Source organism: Orbicella franksi, chromosome 4 (assembly GCF_964199315.1).
Source record: "Orbicella franksi chromosome 4, jaOrbFran1.1, whole genome shotgun sequence".
Classification (NCBI taxonomy): domain Eukaryota; kingdom Metazoa; phylum Cnidaria; class Anthozoa; order Scleractinia; family Merulinidae; genus Orbicella; species Orbicella franksi.
Window position 1 is genome coordinate 25828366 of NC_138148.1, and position 16147 is coordinate 25844512.

Sequence of the window (16147 nt, forward strand, 5' to 3'; positions counted from 1 at the left end):
GTCACCCAACTAGTTTAGCTTTTTAGTTATTTTGGGTGTCCACTACTGTATGTACTGTACTGTTTATTTATATATTTATAATTATAATCTTGTAAATTCTTTTAGTTGTTTACAGTAGTAGAAATAAACTGTTGTTGTAAACTGTTGTTGACGTACAGCACACATTTTAGCATTATAACATACATCCATTGTAATTTACTTTTAATTTAACTTTCTCTTTACTGTATTTTTATTATATCTTAATTGATCTACTAGGTTGTATTTACACAGTTTTTTTAGGACAATTGCCATGGTTTTCTTTGTCGTATCTATGGACATACATATCTTGACTTTTAGAGCAGTGTCCCCAATTAGCCATCTAGATAAGAACCCCCGACACTTAAATAAAGTTTAAGACGACGACGATGATGATGATGATGATGATGAACAAAGTGTTTCATGGAACTAATCAATTGGTTTTTATTTCCTTTCAATAACATCATTTATACAAGGATGTTCTAAATGATGCGAGTGGTGATTACCCGAGACATCAAATTTTGACACGATTAAGGACTCCGGCAGTCGGCTTTGCATAATTCAAATCCAAAATGGCGGAGCAAACATTGCATGGTTTTAATTCCAATAGCAAACAAAGAAAAGAAAATTAAAATTCTGACTCCGTCACCCCTCTTCTCCACAAGCAAAAATATAAGAGTTTACATTTGACATATTCTTTAAAAACAATTGTACTATGGTTACTTCAGCGCCAAAACGTAACAGTTATAGATGGGATGTCTGTTCCGTTGCCTCAAACCCCAAAAGAGAATAAGAGTCTATTACGGTTGTCATGGAGATAACGGAGATTCCTCCGTGTATGCGATACCTTCCTCGATGTCTTTGCCGCAAACATCCAAACGAAGGAAAAAGATGTAAAAGAGCTTTTTTAAATTCTGGGATTCGTAACGGGTATATAATGATGTTAATGAGTGAATTGCTGTAATGGAGGAGTCTAATGACGTAGACGGAAGCAAAGGGTATCTGCCGACATGACAGGCATAAATTGAGTACTACAACTAACACCTCAAATGGAAAACACGTGACAACAAAGGTACCTGTGAGGAATAGAAGTGTCTTGCTAAGTTTTTCCTCGCTTGCATTTCTCTGTAAATTTGACAATCGAATCCAAGGGTCTTCCAGATAAAGCAGCAACAAGAAGTCGTAACAGTGAGTGGGTCAAAGAAAATGTGATGACCATGACAAAATGAAGACGGGTTATGACTGTCAAAAAGAAAAGAATTCTTGACGATGTAACAAGTGCAGCTAAGCACCGAGGTGTCACAATGGTCAACATTTAGACACGTGTGCTAAGCATGCGATGACGGAGAGGCCAGCCAATGGCATGCATTCTTTCCAACGCTGCTGCAGCCAGTATGAACACAGATGTATGGCCGGTTAACATGTCAACACAGTCAAATTCAACACATAGCAACTGCTCTGTGGTATGGATATGCAGTGAAACGTAAATGGGAAGAGATAGCAGCCCAACCAACAAATCAGCTACAGCTAAACTTATTAACAGGAAATGTGGACGTTTGCGAAGTTTTCGTCTAGAAAATATGACGAGAGTAAATAGGTTTCCAGTGAAGATTAGGAGTGCCAATGTTCCAAACAATATACTCCAGAAGCTGCTCCAGGAGGCGAGGTCCATTATGTCTTCCTGACAGGAGTTCGTTAGACTCCCTTTAAAAGAAACAGTGAAGAAAATATCAATTCCATGTCCTAGTCAAGTATCTAAAGCATCACTTCCTGTCAATACTTTTTTTGATTTGTTTGGCTTTTCCTTTCAACACACAGTTAAAAGGTAGATTTCGGGGATTTGAGTCTGGGAGAAGATTGCGCCTACTAGACAAACCTTGAAAGGCTGACTCAGTTCTATTTAACCTGGTCTTATGGTGTGTATAGCGTCCAAACTTGTTTAATTTACTATAATTTGTAGACTGTATTTATATAGGTTTTCTTTTCTGTTATTGTACATATACTAGATTGTAAACTTATTTTATTTATTTATAGAGTAATGTAGATCGGTGTCCCTAATTAGTTTTTATTTGTAAAAACTAGACAGACTGACACGGTAATAAAGTTATTATTATTATTGTTATTATTATTATTATTATTATTATTATTATTAATTACCTGCCGTATCATGACAGGTGAACAAAAGAAGTCAAAATTAAATGACGGTTACACATTTCAAACTGCGCACAATCTTGGATTCGCCGCCTGGAATTTCAATTTCTTTTTTTTTTTTTTTGACAATTCAGGCAAGCTCCAAATTTGATTTTAAAAAACAGGAAAAATATAACGATACAAGAACTGGAAATAATTAGGAATAGGATTGCATCATGTGGTGTCAAGTGATGTTATTGAACAATTGATAGACCAAAATGTTCCCCGGTAATTTGTAGGAAAAGTCATAAACTTTCACCTCTATTCAGCAAATAAATTTCATGTTGCCGTGCGTCTCTTTAGTATAAGTAGATCTGCGCTAGCACACTAATACAAGTGCTGCAGTCTGATTGGCCGACTGATCATACACCCTCAGCCATTAGTGTGTAGTGGCTGAAGGTCGTCTAAAGAACGGCAACATTTTTTTCCGTTTTTCCAATTCAATACGTCGAGAAATAATTGGAAATTATTACTTGAGGTAAATTTCAGTAAGAATTTTACTAAGGCAAATAAATTGTTCACTCTCATCAACTATCACCTCTCGTAATCTAATTGTTAAATAGATGACAGCTGACGTCAAAATGTGGTTAGGACAAAACATGGCACAAGAGCCGTCAGGCCAGTGTGTCACTGATGTCCTTACCACATTTTGATGTCAGTTGTGATCAAGAGACGATGAGCTAATCTTTTACTGAACAGACGCACGGCAACATGGAATCTATCTGTTTTATAAAATAAAGAAACAGCAACGTCAAATATACGTCTCTCTTCCAAAACGTCAAAAGTAAGAATTTTGTTACCAGCACTGTTTTCCCGAATCACAGTAACACTGTGGTTGCACAAGTCAGTCAAAAGTATAACGTTTAGGGACGTATTCATAATAAAAAGTCATATACGCATTATCCATAAACACTACTGTTAGAACGTTGTGATATTTTCAACATTTAATTAAGTTATTGCAAAGTGTTTACACAAAAAAGAATTTCTACATTTCGGCTTGTGAGGGCCAGGATTGTTATAGATAGTTGCGCACCTTTATTATAGACTAGGTTTTTTTAATTTGCCTGTCCGAGATTGCTGGAAAATGACTTAAAGAGGATTCTAGAATTTTAACAAACAGTTAACGTAGTTTAATAAAATAATGGACACACCTCGACGTTAATTTGCCTTTATTTAATTTTCCAAATTATTCTCATTCTAAAACAAATACCTTGTTTGGAAAATTAAGATTTTAGCATTGTACCACAGGAGGCCAATTTACCAATTTACCAATTGTACCTTTCATAGGCATTCTGGCTTGATTTTGTATTAATTTCCGTTAGTAAAATGTAAGATGGTGAATCGAAGATGGCGGGTCAAACGACGTCATTTGACGTCATATGACGTCACAACCAACTAATATGGTATCATTTTGTAGAGCAAGCTCAGGAATTTCTAATCAATGTAATTTTATTTCGCTGTGCCTTGACAGATCGAAAACCCCAGGGGGAGTGTCCATCCATCTCCTTCCCTGTGGCACGGTGGGGGTATAAGTTAGCTTGTACGTCCGAGGGTTAACAGCCAGCATGTAAGAGAGTATAAATAGAAGGCGTGCGAGTAGGTAACAATAATCCATTTAATTTCCAAATTTCTTTAACTTTAGGGTAACGTAGATAAATTTTAAAACGCAGCTTTATTTCTACGGTTAGGCCTAGCCTACCGTCCACACTAATCCGTCAAAAAGGATTATTTCAAAAACGCTCTTCAAACAAGAGAAATTTGATAACGCCGCCTTTTCGTTTTCGACGGAAAACAATTTGAAAACAGAGCTTTTCGAAAACAATGGCGTCACGATTATCATATGATTCCCCTGCCCCAGTTTTTCTCAATTACAAATCCAAAATGACCGGTGATTGTCGCGTTTTTAAAATCCCCCTGCGCAGTGTGGACGGAAAACATTTAATGCGTTTTCATGGTGAAACTTTCGTTTTCAAATTCCTCCTGCGTTGTGTGGACAGGTCTAAGAAAGATCTGTTCTAGGAAGTACCTCCAGTTCATTCCTCACATTGATAAACTGTGGACCTTGATGAATCCCGGAGGATCGGAACTCCCATATATGAGGAAAAGGAACCCAAGATTCTGTTTTGAGGGTGTGGCTTTAATTTTCTTCACCCATAAGAGGCTGTCCCTGTAAGAACCGGTTACTCGACTTTCGGCCGAAAACAGAACTTTTTCAAACTTTATGTGCGAGACAATTAGTCCATGTGATAAACAAAAATAGCAATAATTTGGCTTTTAATGCTATTTTTCAATATTTCTGGCGACCATTTCCGAGAATGGTCCAAAACCGTGAAAATCGCTCTGTTTCGAGTCAAATTTAGGCGTTGCGCTGAAGGTGCTGAAAACTTACACTTTTTCTCAAATACCATAAAACTTACAGATCATTTTATTTCATGTTTCATCTTTTCATTAACGGTAAAATATTTGAAATAAAGTTTAAGATAAATTAATTATGATTTTTTGAAAATGCCCAGAAAGGTATTTCGCAAAATTTAAGCGGACATGCTGCTTGTTGAAGGAGTGTTTCTCACAAGTATAACGTGATCTGGAGCTCTGACCAATATCCATGTTTAGTACTAGGGCTAGTGTACCGGGAACAGGAAAAACAAAACTTTGGGCACTGACCGTTTTGAACTACAGGAGTTCGATCAACATAGCTAAAATTCAGCTGCGAAAGCGTGCGTGACACAATTTAGCACCGATTATTGTTCCTAAGTTTCCCACATAGATTTTTAAGTTTCCCGCATAAAATAATATTACCTCGAAGCAACTATTCTCAAAACGTGCTTTTTGCTCGGAATAAGGCATGAATAGCCTTCAATTCACAATTTCCTCCAAAATTAGGATTAAAAAGCTAAAATGAGCGGCTGCAGCGTGAGTTGTCTTAAGTTCCGCCTAAAAGCAGTTGCTGAAATTGGGTCATCATAAGGTTTGGATTATGAAAAAATACGATATTTAACATGAGAGTTTTCCAAATGATTATTAAGTACCAAGAAAAAACTGAATTATAGTGTACTGCGACTAAACCTTGGCTGTACAGAAGATGTCGGCAAACACGTGGGATTGTCAGAGTTATTTGGCAGCTCTTTTTGTTTATTTTGCAATGCGCGAAAAAAGCGATGCCAAATCCTGGCCCTTTTTTATTCAATATATTTTTTTCGAATTGCTATTTTTGCGTAGCCCTTTGTGCTAAATTTAACTTATGCAAATTGTAGACAGCTGACGTCGAGAGTGTTTTCTCAGTTTACGCTAGAGATAAAGAATTTACTTTTACGCTTTGCGTTGCTTTTGCTGTTGGCAATGGCAGGATTGTGTCCGCTCTCGGCAGTTACAGGTGTTACGTGCGGAAGTAGTCGTGGATTTACAGATTGTGTAGCCCTAAACAGCTGCGACGGCAGTATCAGTTCGCATTTTCAAAATCACCACCTGTCAAGGGAAAATGTTTGTGGAAAGGATCTAATTCTGGTGAGGGCAAGTCTTTTGGAGCTCACAGAACAACGATTTAAGAATATGACGGTTTGTGTAACTCATCGCATTACCCTGGGAAAGTACCGGCAGGCCCCTAAGACCTGACAGTATCCAAGACATCATAGCAAGAAAACGGCGGGGACTGGAACATACGTGATTAATTTCAAGCTAGCCAGGGAAATTAAAAACATCTTTGGGGAAGCAACACCCGTTGGTTCGCGTAAGTTTTATCTTTGAAGATTTTCTTTTTTAACCAACGAATATTGTTTACGTTTGAAGGCCCTAAAGCTGATCCAGACTTCATTTTCTTATGAGTCATTTCACGAGCGCGCTCTGGGCGCCCCCTTTGGAGATTAAAGGACCCCTGCCGCAATGAATTGTTTGTCCTCAAAATTACACAAAATTTAAAGCAAAAACAACATTAACAAAACGTGCTCATTTTTTTTCACAAAGTTGCGTAGCAATGCAACTTCCTGCTGTTCGTTCAGGGTTTATTATTTTTTTACGTTTAGGAGGGGGCACATGGGCGTGGTAGATAATCGTATGGTCTCTAGGCCGCAGATTTTAGAAACTTTGCCGGCCAACACGTATCACGAAGTTGATTAACATTTATTTTTTGTTATACTAGCAATCTGCACAACATGCAGAAAGAAAAACTGAAGAGGTTGCTCAAAAAAAAGACCGGCTGTACCCAAGGAACCTGAAGACAAGACATCCCATCAAAGGTATGTAGAGAGTACAATCCGTTTTGGAAAAAAAACAGGGAAAAATCACTTTCGTCACCTTCGGTAATAGTGTGACGTCACTTGAAAAATGTTCTTGCTTTTAAATTTTCATAGACCTGCCAAAGAGGCTGCTAAGGAAACCATCGGCCTCCTCGTGTCACTTCGATCCAATCCGTGAGCCTCCAACTCCTCAGAATATCCCCGCGAATCCATGCCTGACTCCAGGAACAGATTCTGTGTCTCCTGCACCACCCTTAGTTACCGACACAGTTTGTGTATATAAATCAGCTATGAACACGATTGCAAATCTCACTGCACAAGATACAAGATTTGAGCATGTTATCTCCCAACTGAAAAACCCCTTGGACAACTTGAGCAACGCTGAACAGTGGAATGTTCTACAGAAGACTAGTGAGGACTGTTTACTAGTGTGTAGTGCGATAGCACCTGGAAGTGGAGAGGAGCTCTTCAAGTGCATGGCCTCGGCCCAAAGAGAAAAGTTTGAAGGTTCACTACACGGTTGTACTTATGACTGCATACAAGAACGTCAAGACTAAGAATTTAAAGAGACAGATACTTAGCCTTTACGCTTATAGATATCCAATGAGTATGCGGCGAAAAATTCACCAACCATACGGAAAACTATCCACGTGGAAAATAAAACGAGCACGCTCTCATGGTAATCTAAACGGCCCTGGTACTACCTCTAAAGTTACAACCAAGCACCGTGTACGTCTTGATGTGAACAAGGTCGATCACTTTGTGGAATTTACAAAGCGACCATACTTCTACCAAGACGTTGCTTATGGTTACCGTAGTAAAATATTAATCCTAGACAGTACGTGGAGACAGAATAGAGATGCCTAACGTTGTGAGGACGGTGACCAGATCTACAATGATTGAACAATACTTGGAGTATTGCAAAGAACAAGCTACTGGTTCTTGTAGAGACTTACAGCTTTGCTGGGCTTTACACAAACCGCGAAGCCAAGCTGTACGGTTTACGGATGAGGTTAAACAGTACCTAACAACGAAATTCAGAGAGAACTGGCAACAAAGCAGATCCCGGAAAAGTGGCCGCAGACATGACAACATCAAGGAATCCAGATGGTTCGCGGACAGTTGAAAGGAAAGACTGGCTAACGAAGAGTCAAGTACAAGGCTTCTTATCGAGACTGACGGAACCAAGAAGCGCATGTAGAGGACGTACACGCAGAGGAGGAAGAGCTAGAAAAGCATAGGGCACTGGAGAACGTATTCGCCCAGCTCACTCCAAGACATCCAATCTGTTATGATTCCTACTGCTTGAGCGACCTCTCACGAGAGGAGAAACTAGACAACTTCAGTGTGGTTATGCTGAGGGAGATACTTGGGCCCGTTTCAAATAGCACGCCGTTTGAAACCATGCCGTGCTAAAGTCGTTTCGCACGACAGAGCTTGCCGTGCTACACGGCAGAGTTCAACTTAATTCTTAAATGGTACCAAACGCCGTGCTACAGCCGTGCCAAAGTCGAACCTAGGCTCGGTTCATACGTCGCATTTCTGAAGTGTCGAATTCAGTTCAACGAATTAAATTCGACAGAAATTCGACGTCTGAATCGGCTGCCGCAACTCTATCGCACGTTCGACTGGTCTTGTCGCATTATCCGACAGAAATGCAAAACCGATTCAAACGTCTAATTTCTGCCGTGTCGAATCTAATACAAACATGTCAATGTATTGAGCATGCATAAATTTGACCCCACCAAAGAAAAAGAACAAACTTGGCCATTCTCGACCCAATACAACCTGAACATATTTCAACACATACTGCTGCATGGTCAGCCTTCTCCCTCTCGCTCCATTAGCGGATAATTTTTCGCGAAATTAAAGTCCAGTACCGACCTTCGTCCGCCATATTGAATACACAACAAAACAGTTTCCGCTGATCGGTATACCCCGACAGCATTAATTCTGAGTTAAGTTCGACCCAAGTGCGACTTCTGAATCATTTCTGCCGTACTTAACTGAATGGAATTCGACAAGGCAGAAATGCGACGCATGAACCAGGCCTAAAATATTAATGAATTTAGTTCGGCACGACATTAGTTCAGCACGAGATTAGCACGGCGTTTGAAACGGGCCTTAGATATTTTGGAGTTCCCTTTTCTTCGACAGATCGGGAAAAGAATTTGGTAGTGAGCCTATCCACATTCTGGAGAAGAAGGATGTGAATGTCGCCGTTAAGAAAGTAAGTCCACAAACTGTCTACTTCAGAATGCATAGGTCGCCACACTCGAGGGGACTAGCCCCAGCGACTAGTCCCTGCGACTAGTCCCCTGAAGAGTTTACACGAAGGGACTGGTCGCAAGGACTTGTCCCAAAAATTCACACTGGTTTGAATTCGTGGGACTAGTTGCAAGGACCAAAGGTTAGTCCCTGCGACTAGATTTTGAAGCAAAAATGGCCAGTTCAGACGATGGGACTTGTCTCAGTCCCCGACTTGTTGCAGGGAGTAGTCGCAGAGACTAGTCTCCTCGTGTGTGCCGACCTTATTGAGCGTTGTAAATACGGCTAAACAATTTTTTTTCTTTTAATGAACTAAGTTAACTTAATGGTTTTAAAGGCCATGTATTGCTACGAAACTAACAGCGTGGCATAGAGGAGTGTAATGTAGGAGTGGACGGTAGTGTAAATATATTGTGCGGAGTAATATCGTGCGAGATTAGAACCACTGTCAACTTTATTTGCCTTCTTGCAGGTTATCAGAAACACAGGGTAACAGAATAGATATTGAATTCCAGACGTGTATTTCTTTTCTTTCTTTCTTTCTTTCTTTCTTTTTTTTTTTTTTTTTTCGTTTTTGCTCGCCGGAAATATGAACTGTCTATTGACTCATCGCGTTGTAAACCTGTGCCAATTTGCTTAAATTGAATTCGGTGAAGACAACTTGTAATTAAGAGACAAACGCCATTTCAAACAAAATGAAACCAAATATAGAAAGCGTACAATTCAGCATGACAATTCTAGCAGTCACTACTAATTAACAAATAAAGAAGCCTCGACTGTGCTCTGTTCTGTTGTAAAGCACGCAGGAAGCGGTAGAGCACGAAAGAAGTGTAGGGGAAAACACGAGACGTAGTCGAGTGTTTTTCCCTACTTCTTGAGTGCTCTACCGCTTCCTAAGTGCTTTACAACAGAACAGAGCACAGTCGAGACTTCTTTATTTGTTTTACGGTAAAGAATCAGATAATTTCCCCACGCATTCGGCTGAATTTTCAAACCAAATTTTATTTTCCAAACGAGCAAAAGTGGCGTCAGCCGTGCACTGTTCTCTGATAAAGCACGCTAAAATAAGCCAATCACAATCCTTGTTAGAATTGTTCAAATAATTTGATTGGCTAACGAAGCGACAGCTGTCAATCACAAACTGGACTTCAGCTAAGCTTTCAGTTTCGAGTAGTTTGAGCGGCTTTCGAGAGAAGAACGATGCCTTCAAAGTTCGCTTTTAAGTTAAATTTTAAATACGGATCTAAAGTCAGGTAAAGGTTTATAGTCCAGAGGAATCCGGCCGTATTGTGGCCCATGAAAACGAGCACTTTTCCAGTGGAAATTACGAAACGCGGAGCTCAAAGCTTGTGGATGAAAATGCGAAACGCCGAGTTGAATTTGAACGGAGCTGCAGTTATTTACGGCTTGTAGCCACATGCAGCAAGATTGCCCGAACTAGCGTAAAAGTTAGAAAGACTTAACGGCTCCCACTGGTTCTACTCCGAGCACAGAAGAGAATATCAGAGCAAGTTTTGCACTGACCACTCGTCGGTTTACTGCGCTGAGATCACCGGGGAACGAGCGTTACTACACTGCATGTAAGCGTTGTTTGAGCAAATGCGCATTTTTAATTGTAAATTTACAAAAATAAAGCTTCTCATCATAAACAGAGACAGCTCAATTGTTGTTTTCTGTCGTTGTTTTACTTCTTAGTATAATTTCTGCCTTCGTAACAAATATAATGTTATTATCGAAGCACCGTTTAGGTTGAGAATTTGTGTATTTCGCTACAGCTGTACATGTTTTGTCGGCGGGAATCTAGCAAAACTTGTTATTTTAGTACAGATTTAACACTACTGTTGCTAACAATGGTCTCGGTGAGCCATATTTACTGCAGAAAAATAGTTCGCTTCCACTGCGTTTGTCTGAGTCACAGGGGATGTTTAATTTTGGTCAAATTTGTCAAAATTCCGTAGCAAAAATTTGAAAGCCAACTTACCATCATCAACCCGTGTTCTGTTCTCTGATAAAGCACGTTGTTTCAGCCAATCAGAGCGCGCGTTATATGGAAACTTTATTATAATACAACTTAACATGACTTAACAAGACAATAAGAATGTCTGTGACATGCTAAAAGTGACTTAGACATATGTATTCTAGCGTGCTTCAATGTATGAAATCTACATTTTCTTTAGATTCCCGCTACAGCTGAAGTGCATTAGCGGTAAATAATTTTCCTTTCTAGGCAGTAAATTATATTATATGATTGACGGTTCTAGTTGTTAAATGTGATAGTCCTTTTTGCATACAGTCCACAATGTTTTAAACCGACTTTAAGAAAAAACGGCTTTTAGGCCAGACAGCCGGATAGTTTACATCGCAACCTTACCGCTTTTTTTTGTTATTTCCTAATTTTGGCGGAATATTTGGCGAATTTAAGGCCATTCATGCCTTATCCCGATCGAAGAGCACGTCTAGAGAATATTTACTTCAAGTTAATATTATTTTATGCGGAAAACTTAAAATTTTACGTGGGAAACCTAGGAACAATAATCGGTGCTAAATTGGGTCACGCACGCTTTCGCGGTTGAATATTAGCTATGTTGATCGAACTCCGTTAGTTCAAAAAGGTTAGTGCCCAAAGTTTTTTCCTGCTCCCGGTACACTAGCCCTAGTACTAAACATGGATATTGGTCAGAGCTCCAGATCATGTTATGCTGTTGAGAAACACTTCTTTAACCAGCAACATGTCCGCTTAAATTTTGAATACTCTTTGTTGGGCATTTTCAAAAAATCATGATTAATTTATCTTGAGCTCGATTTCAAATGTTTTACCGTTAATCAAAAGAATAAACATGAAATAAAATTATCAGTAAGTTTAATAGTATTTGAGTAAAAGCATAATTTTTCAGCGCCTTTAGCGAAACGCCTAAATTTGACTCGAAACGGATCGATTTTCACGGTTTTGGATGGTCTTCGGAAATCGTCACCAGGAATATTGAAAAATAGCATTTAAAGCCAAATTATTGCTATTTTTGTTTATCATATGGACTAATTGTCTCGCACAGAAAATTTGAAGAAATTCTGCTCTCGGCCGAAAATCGAGTGGCTGGTTCTTACACTGACAGCTTCTTAAGAGGTACCAATTCTAAAACAACACATTATTAATCTCCTGTCATATTTGTGTTCTGCTCAATGCCCTAAAAGAAGTCACGAAAAGCTCCCGCTGCGGGCCTTTTACGGATGAACACCCTTAGAGCTACCAAAATCACTTTTTCAACCTCTAAAAGATACGACGAACACCACCGTAATTTTTATAAGAACCACCGGAAAATGAATAGGCTTGTATTCTTTATAAAGGACTCCTTGTGGAAAACTCTTCTTCAGAGTTTTCGCCTAGACGTATGTGCTATGATTGCGAGAGCTCGATGAAGTTCTATCTGGAGTCGTTTGCTCTATTCCTGTACCTTCGATTCGATAGGACGTAAAACATGCTAAAGAATAAGTCAATGTTTCAAGCAGGATTTCCTTGTATTCCGAAATTCTTAAAGGATAGACAATAACATTGATGAACGAGTTACTAAATTGCAACACCTTCATGATATGAATCATTAAATATGGCAAGCTTCGACAAGGCAAACAAAAGAAAATAACGATGTTAATAACATGGAAAGGCAGCCAGGTGATAATGAACGCTCCGGTGATAAGAAACAATGTTTTTGCCAATTTCTCATCGCGACCAGCTGCCTGAGGCATGTCAGGATGTCGGCACTTGTGTTTCCTCCACATCACAAAGTATGCCATGGACGTGAACAGAAGAGGGGTTGACACGGATGCGTTTATTATGACAAAAAAGGCCAATGGTGATATCATGTAGAAATGCAGAAGCACGCGGGATAAAATTCCCAACAAACCTACGATCCACGGGATACCAATGACACATTTGTAAAAATTTGACGTCAGTGCGCGGTGACGAAAAGGCCAGACGATGGCGTGCATTCTTTCCAGTGAAATACTCGCCAGTGTAAAGATGGAGATCACTCCCGTGAAAATGTCCACACATTGGAATGAAAGATTCAGAAGAAGCTTGTTCGAGTGAATCCCAACAGCAATGTACAGAGGAACCGATAAGGCTCCCACCAACATATCTGCGATGGCCAAACTAATTAACAAGAAGTGTGGACGTTTCCGGAGTCTTCTTTTCAGGAACATTCTAGTGGTGATAAGGTTACCTGTGGTTACCACTATGGCTGTCAAACTAAATGTTACTGTCCAGAAAGTATTCCAGTGTGTGAAGTCCATTGCACTTGTTCTAAAATGCATAATAAAAAACGGACATTATTAAATGATTATGGATTGTCCTCTGCTATTCTAGCGAGACTGGACGCAAGTGAACTCGACTTAAACACTGAAATGTATGTCTGTTTCAGCGCAGAGTATATAGACAAGGGGGTTTCAAAAAAAATTCCACCGCTATGATTATTCACCAGGTATGATTTGACCAAAAGATTACCGAGCACAACACTGATTACGTTAAAACATGGAAATTTCATAGGGATGCGATATGTCTCAAAAGTAAAAAAAACGGTAGCAAAACACCTCAAAGCCTTATCAATAACATTTTTAACGCAGTTCAAAGTGTGAGAGGGCAAAGCTCCCAATTCCATAACCTCGCTATGAAATATTTTAAATCCGTCGTCTCTTCCGTCGCCTCTGGCTCGAATCATGTTGTCAGCTTTGTATCTGTGAATGGCTGGCACAGATGTGTTGCTTATGAAAAGACCTTTACAGAAATTTTCTGTAAACACTGCCGTTGAAAAAATATTGAATCGGCTCTCTCTGTTATGATTTTACTTAACATTAGGGGTGTATATCTACATCCAACCTGATTCTAAGCGGAACAAATTTTGTACCATATACTTCGGTGCCTTTTTCGAAAGTTTCAGCGAAGCTGAGTGAATACTGATATAAGTTAAAAATCGATTACTCGTATATTCTAAAAGGGCCTCAATCTCAGATTTGTATCAGATTACAATAATGTTCTGGTTTCTTAAGGGCAAAATCAAACGCTATTCCTTACAAGAAAGCAATAGATGTAGACATAAATTGATGGCGGGCAAGACAATAAGCTTTGATCCAAATGTAAATTTTGGAGACTTTTTTTGCAATGAATGTAAGTAAATAATAAAAAATGAAAAAAAAAATGTGAGTCGTGTCGGTAACAAATCTTAATTAATAGAGAGATTGAATCCAGCTTTCTTTTTTTCATTAAAGAAAATAGATGACTTCTAAGCTTCAACACATTGACACTAAAACTTTATTATTTAAATATTGTCACCAAAAGATGAGTAATTCGAACTTCGACCGCCAAGTGAACTGGCTGCTAACCACGATACTAAATATCGTTCAATTCATGTTTAAACACATCTGGTAACTCGGTCTCTTGGCAATACACTTACCTTGGATTTAAGCGTAGTTTAATTTGTGACTGTGAGGTAATCCTGTAATGCCTTCTTTCATGTTATCGTTTTATATATGCTCACCATTAGACAAACGACTCGTACTGCGAGGAATCAAGTGTATATCATCAAGTGTATCAACCATCACTAGATAAAGGTAAGCCAGGAGCCAGGAGATAAATGTAAGCCACCTCAGTGTTATCGCCTTCAGTCCATCAAGAGTTTAAGTGCTACTGTGACGAAATCGATTCTTATTGGTTTTCGTAAGGCAAGCTAGCGATAGCAATTTGCAATGTCTCCAATGAGTCTCCTTCTAACATCATTTTTTTGTGTTAATGTTTATTAAATGATGGCGTGTAAAAACAAATGCTCCTGATGTTTTGCAACCTTCAATCGCACTTTACCAAAAATAACTTTTCGGGCATTTCTACCTCATTTTTATTGGTTCGTAAGAAAACCATGGTCACAAGCCTACGTAACTTTTAAAAAGCTTTTGACCTGTCTGTCACCTTAATTACATTAGTGGAACACTGACGGATGTACATGGATTTAGCTGTGTGCATTTTTTAGGAGTTGAGACGAATACTTAAAGTGCCACTGAAACGAAATTTTCGTAGTCTCTTTTTTTATCCCAATCTATAGTTTCAAACGTGCTTAAAGTAATGGTGAACTTTATTTCTGCCATATCCTAACGGAAAGTGCTTTTTTTAGATGTTGAAATCGACTTTTTGGAGCAAAACTGTGTCCGGGCTCTGGAACCGAGTTTAAGGACCTTGTGACGTCACTGGTTGTATTCACGCAAGAAGCGCTATAGATTCTCTCTTGTTTTCACTTGAGTTATTCAAGTTTATTCTTCATATTGTCGATACCTACTAGTTTTCTGCCTTGTAATTTCTGTCCAGCCTTGACAGGAAATACACATCATAAACGTTGGAGGGCGCTAGAGAGTGTAGATTCACCAGAATAAATGCTACAGATTATAACAGCTCAGTATACTTTTCGAAGATCTTGAGTACTCGATTGGAGATTTCGAAGACGAGTGTGGCAACTTTTGTATCACGTCCTGAAGCCTAAACGCGATATTTCGTCGTCTGTTTTCAGCCTGGTTCTGAAATTTGGATTCTCACGTTTATCTAAGGTCTATTAACAAGGTTCGAATATATCTCGGCAACTTTACTGCATTAAAAGCCGTAAGCGCATCAGCCATCCGCACAATCACGAAGTTATTAACGGTCCACCATCTTTGAGTCGAGTACTTCTTTGCACACTGAGGGCATCTTTTTATGATACTAATAAGTGAGAGTTCTTGTGGTAGACAAAATGTATCTTTGAAAATTGTGATCCGCAGCAGGGTTTGCTTTATCGCCGCATACGTATCAGTGTAAACAAAGCGGGAATTTCGCTTCTCTTTTACACGTATCTCCCAATTGCAATATTTCACGGCCGATGGATTACTTTGAGTTCTTTAGCACATACTTATGTCTATGATCTTCATTTAATAATATCCAAGTTCAAAACAATTCGTTAAAACGTCACTAGTTTACACTCCTTTCGAAGGTTCATTAAACAGAATTTGAACTAATTTTCATATATGACCTTTCGCCGCCGACATTGTCACGCTTTCTCTCGTTTCCTGAAAACATACCTGTAGGGTCATGGCAGCTTAGTTTACCTTTATAGTTTAAATTCGCTCCCTAATATAAAAGAAGAGGGTTTCTTAAATCGTTGCTGTTGTGATAACTTGTAGGATGTAGCAGATACAACTGGACTAAAGGTCACTGTGGCACAATCTCGTCCGCCGTGAAACTCACAAAGCGTCCGGTTTCCTCGAAGCGAAGCAACTCGAAAACTCGAAGCGTTGTTGCTGCGATTCGTGCAGCAGCAGTCCGGATAATATTTTCAAAAGCCGCTTTCTCTTGTTTTCATGTCTTTTTTACTTTATGAGTGTAGATATTGTTTAATTGAGTGCTGGCATTTCACCAAGAGTCCTGATCATTTTGC

General features: G+C 39.1%; 2 protein-coding genes across 2 annotated transcripts; both read right to left on the minus strand.

The window, feature by feature from the left end:
• Positions 1 to 759: 759 nt before the first annotated feature.
• On the minus strand, positions 760 to 1845 carry LOC145485653 (5-hydroxytryptamine receptor 2A-like). The gene is made up of 2 exons (XM_081464291.1): positions 1337 to 1845; positions 760 to 1017 (listed from the first exon to the last, which is right to left on the minus strand). The coding sequence occupies exons 1-2, from the start codon at positions 1685 to 1687 to the stop codon at positions 760 to 762; spliced, it is 609 nt and encodes a 202-aa protein (XP_081320417.1). The 5' UTR covers positions 1688 to 1845.
• A 10238-nt stretch (positions 1846 to 12083) lies between these two features.
• Positions 12084 to 13032, minus strand: LOC145485654 (adenosine receptor A2a-like). Its single transcript, XM_081464292.1, has one exon. It carries the CDS (start codon positions 13008 to 13010, stop codon positions 12084 to 12086), a length of 927 nt encoding a protein of 308 aa, XP_081320418.1. The 5' UTR covers positions 13011 to 13032.
• Between the last annotated feature and the right edge of the window lie 3115 nt (positions 13033 to 16147).

Excerpts from the sequence above, each read along its gene's own strand:
- LOC145485653 (XM_081464291.1), bottom strand. The coding sequence starts at position 1,687 with ATGGACCTCGCCTCCTGGAGCAGCTTCTGGAGTATATTGTTTGGAACA. Across the intron at positions 1,018-1,336 it reads ATCGCATGCTTAGCACACGT|ATACCCTTTGCTTCCGTCTA; the intron begins GTCTAAATGTTG and ends TCATGTCGGCAG.
- LOC145485654 (XM_081464292.1), bottom strand. The coding sequence starts at position 13,010 with ATGCATTTTAGAACAAGTGCAATGGACTTCACACACTGGAATACTTTC.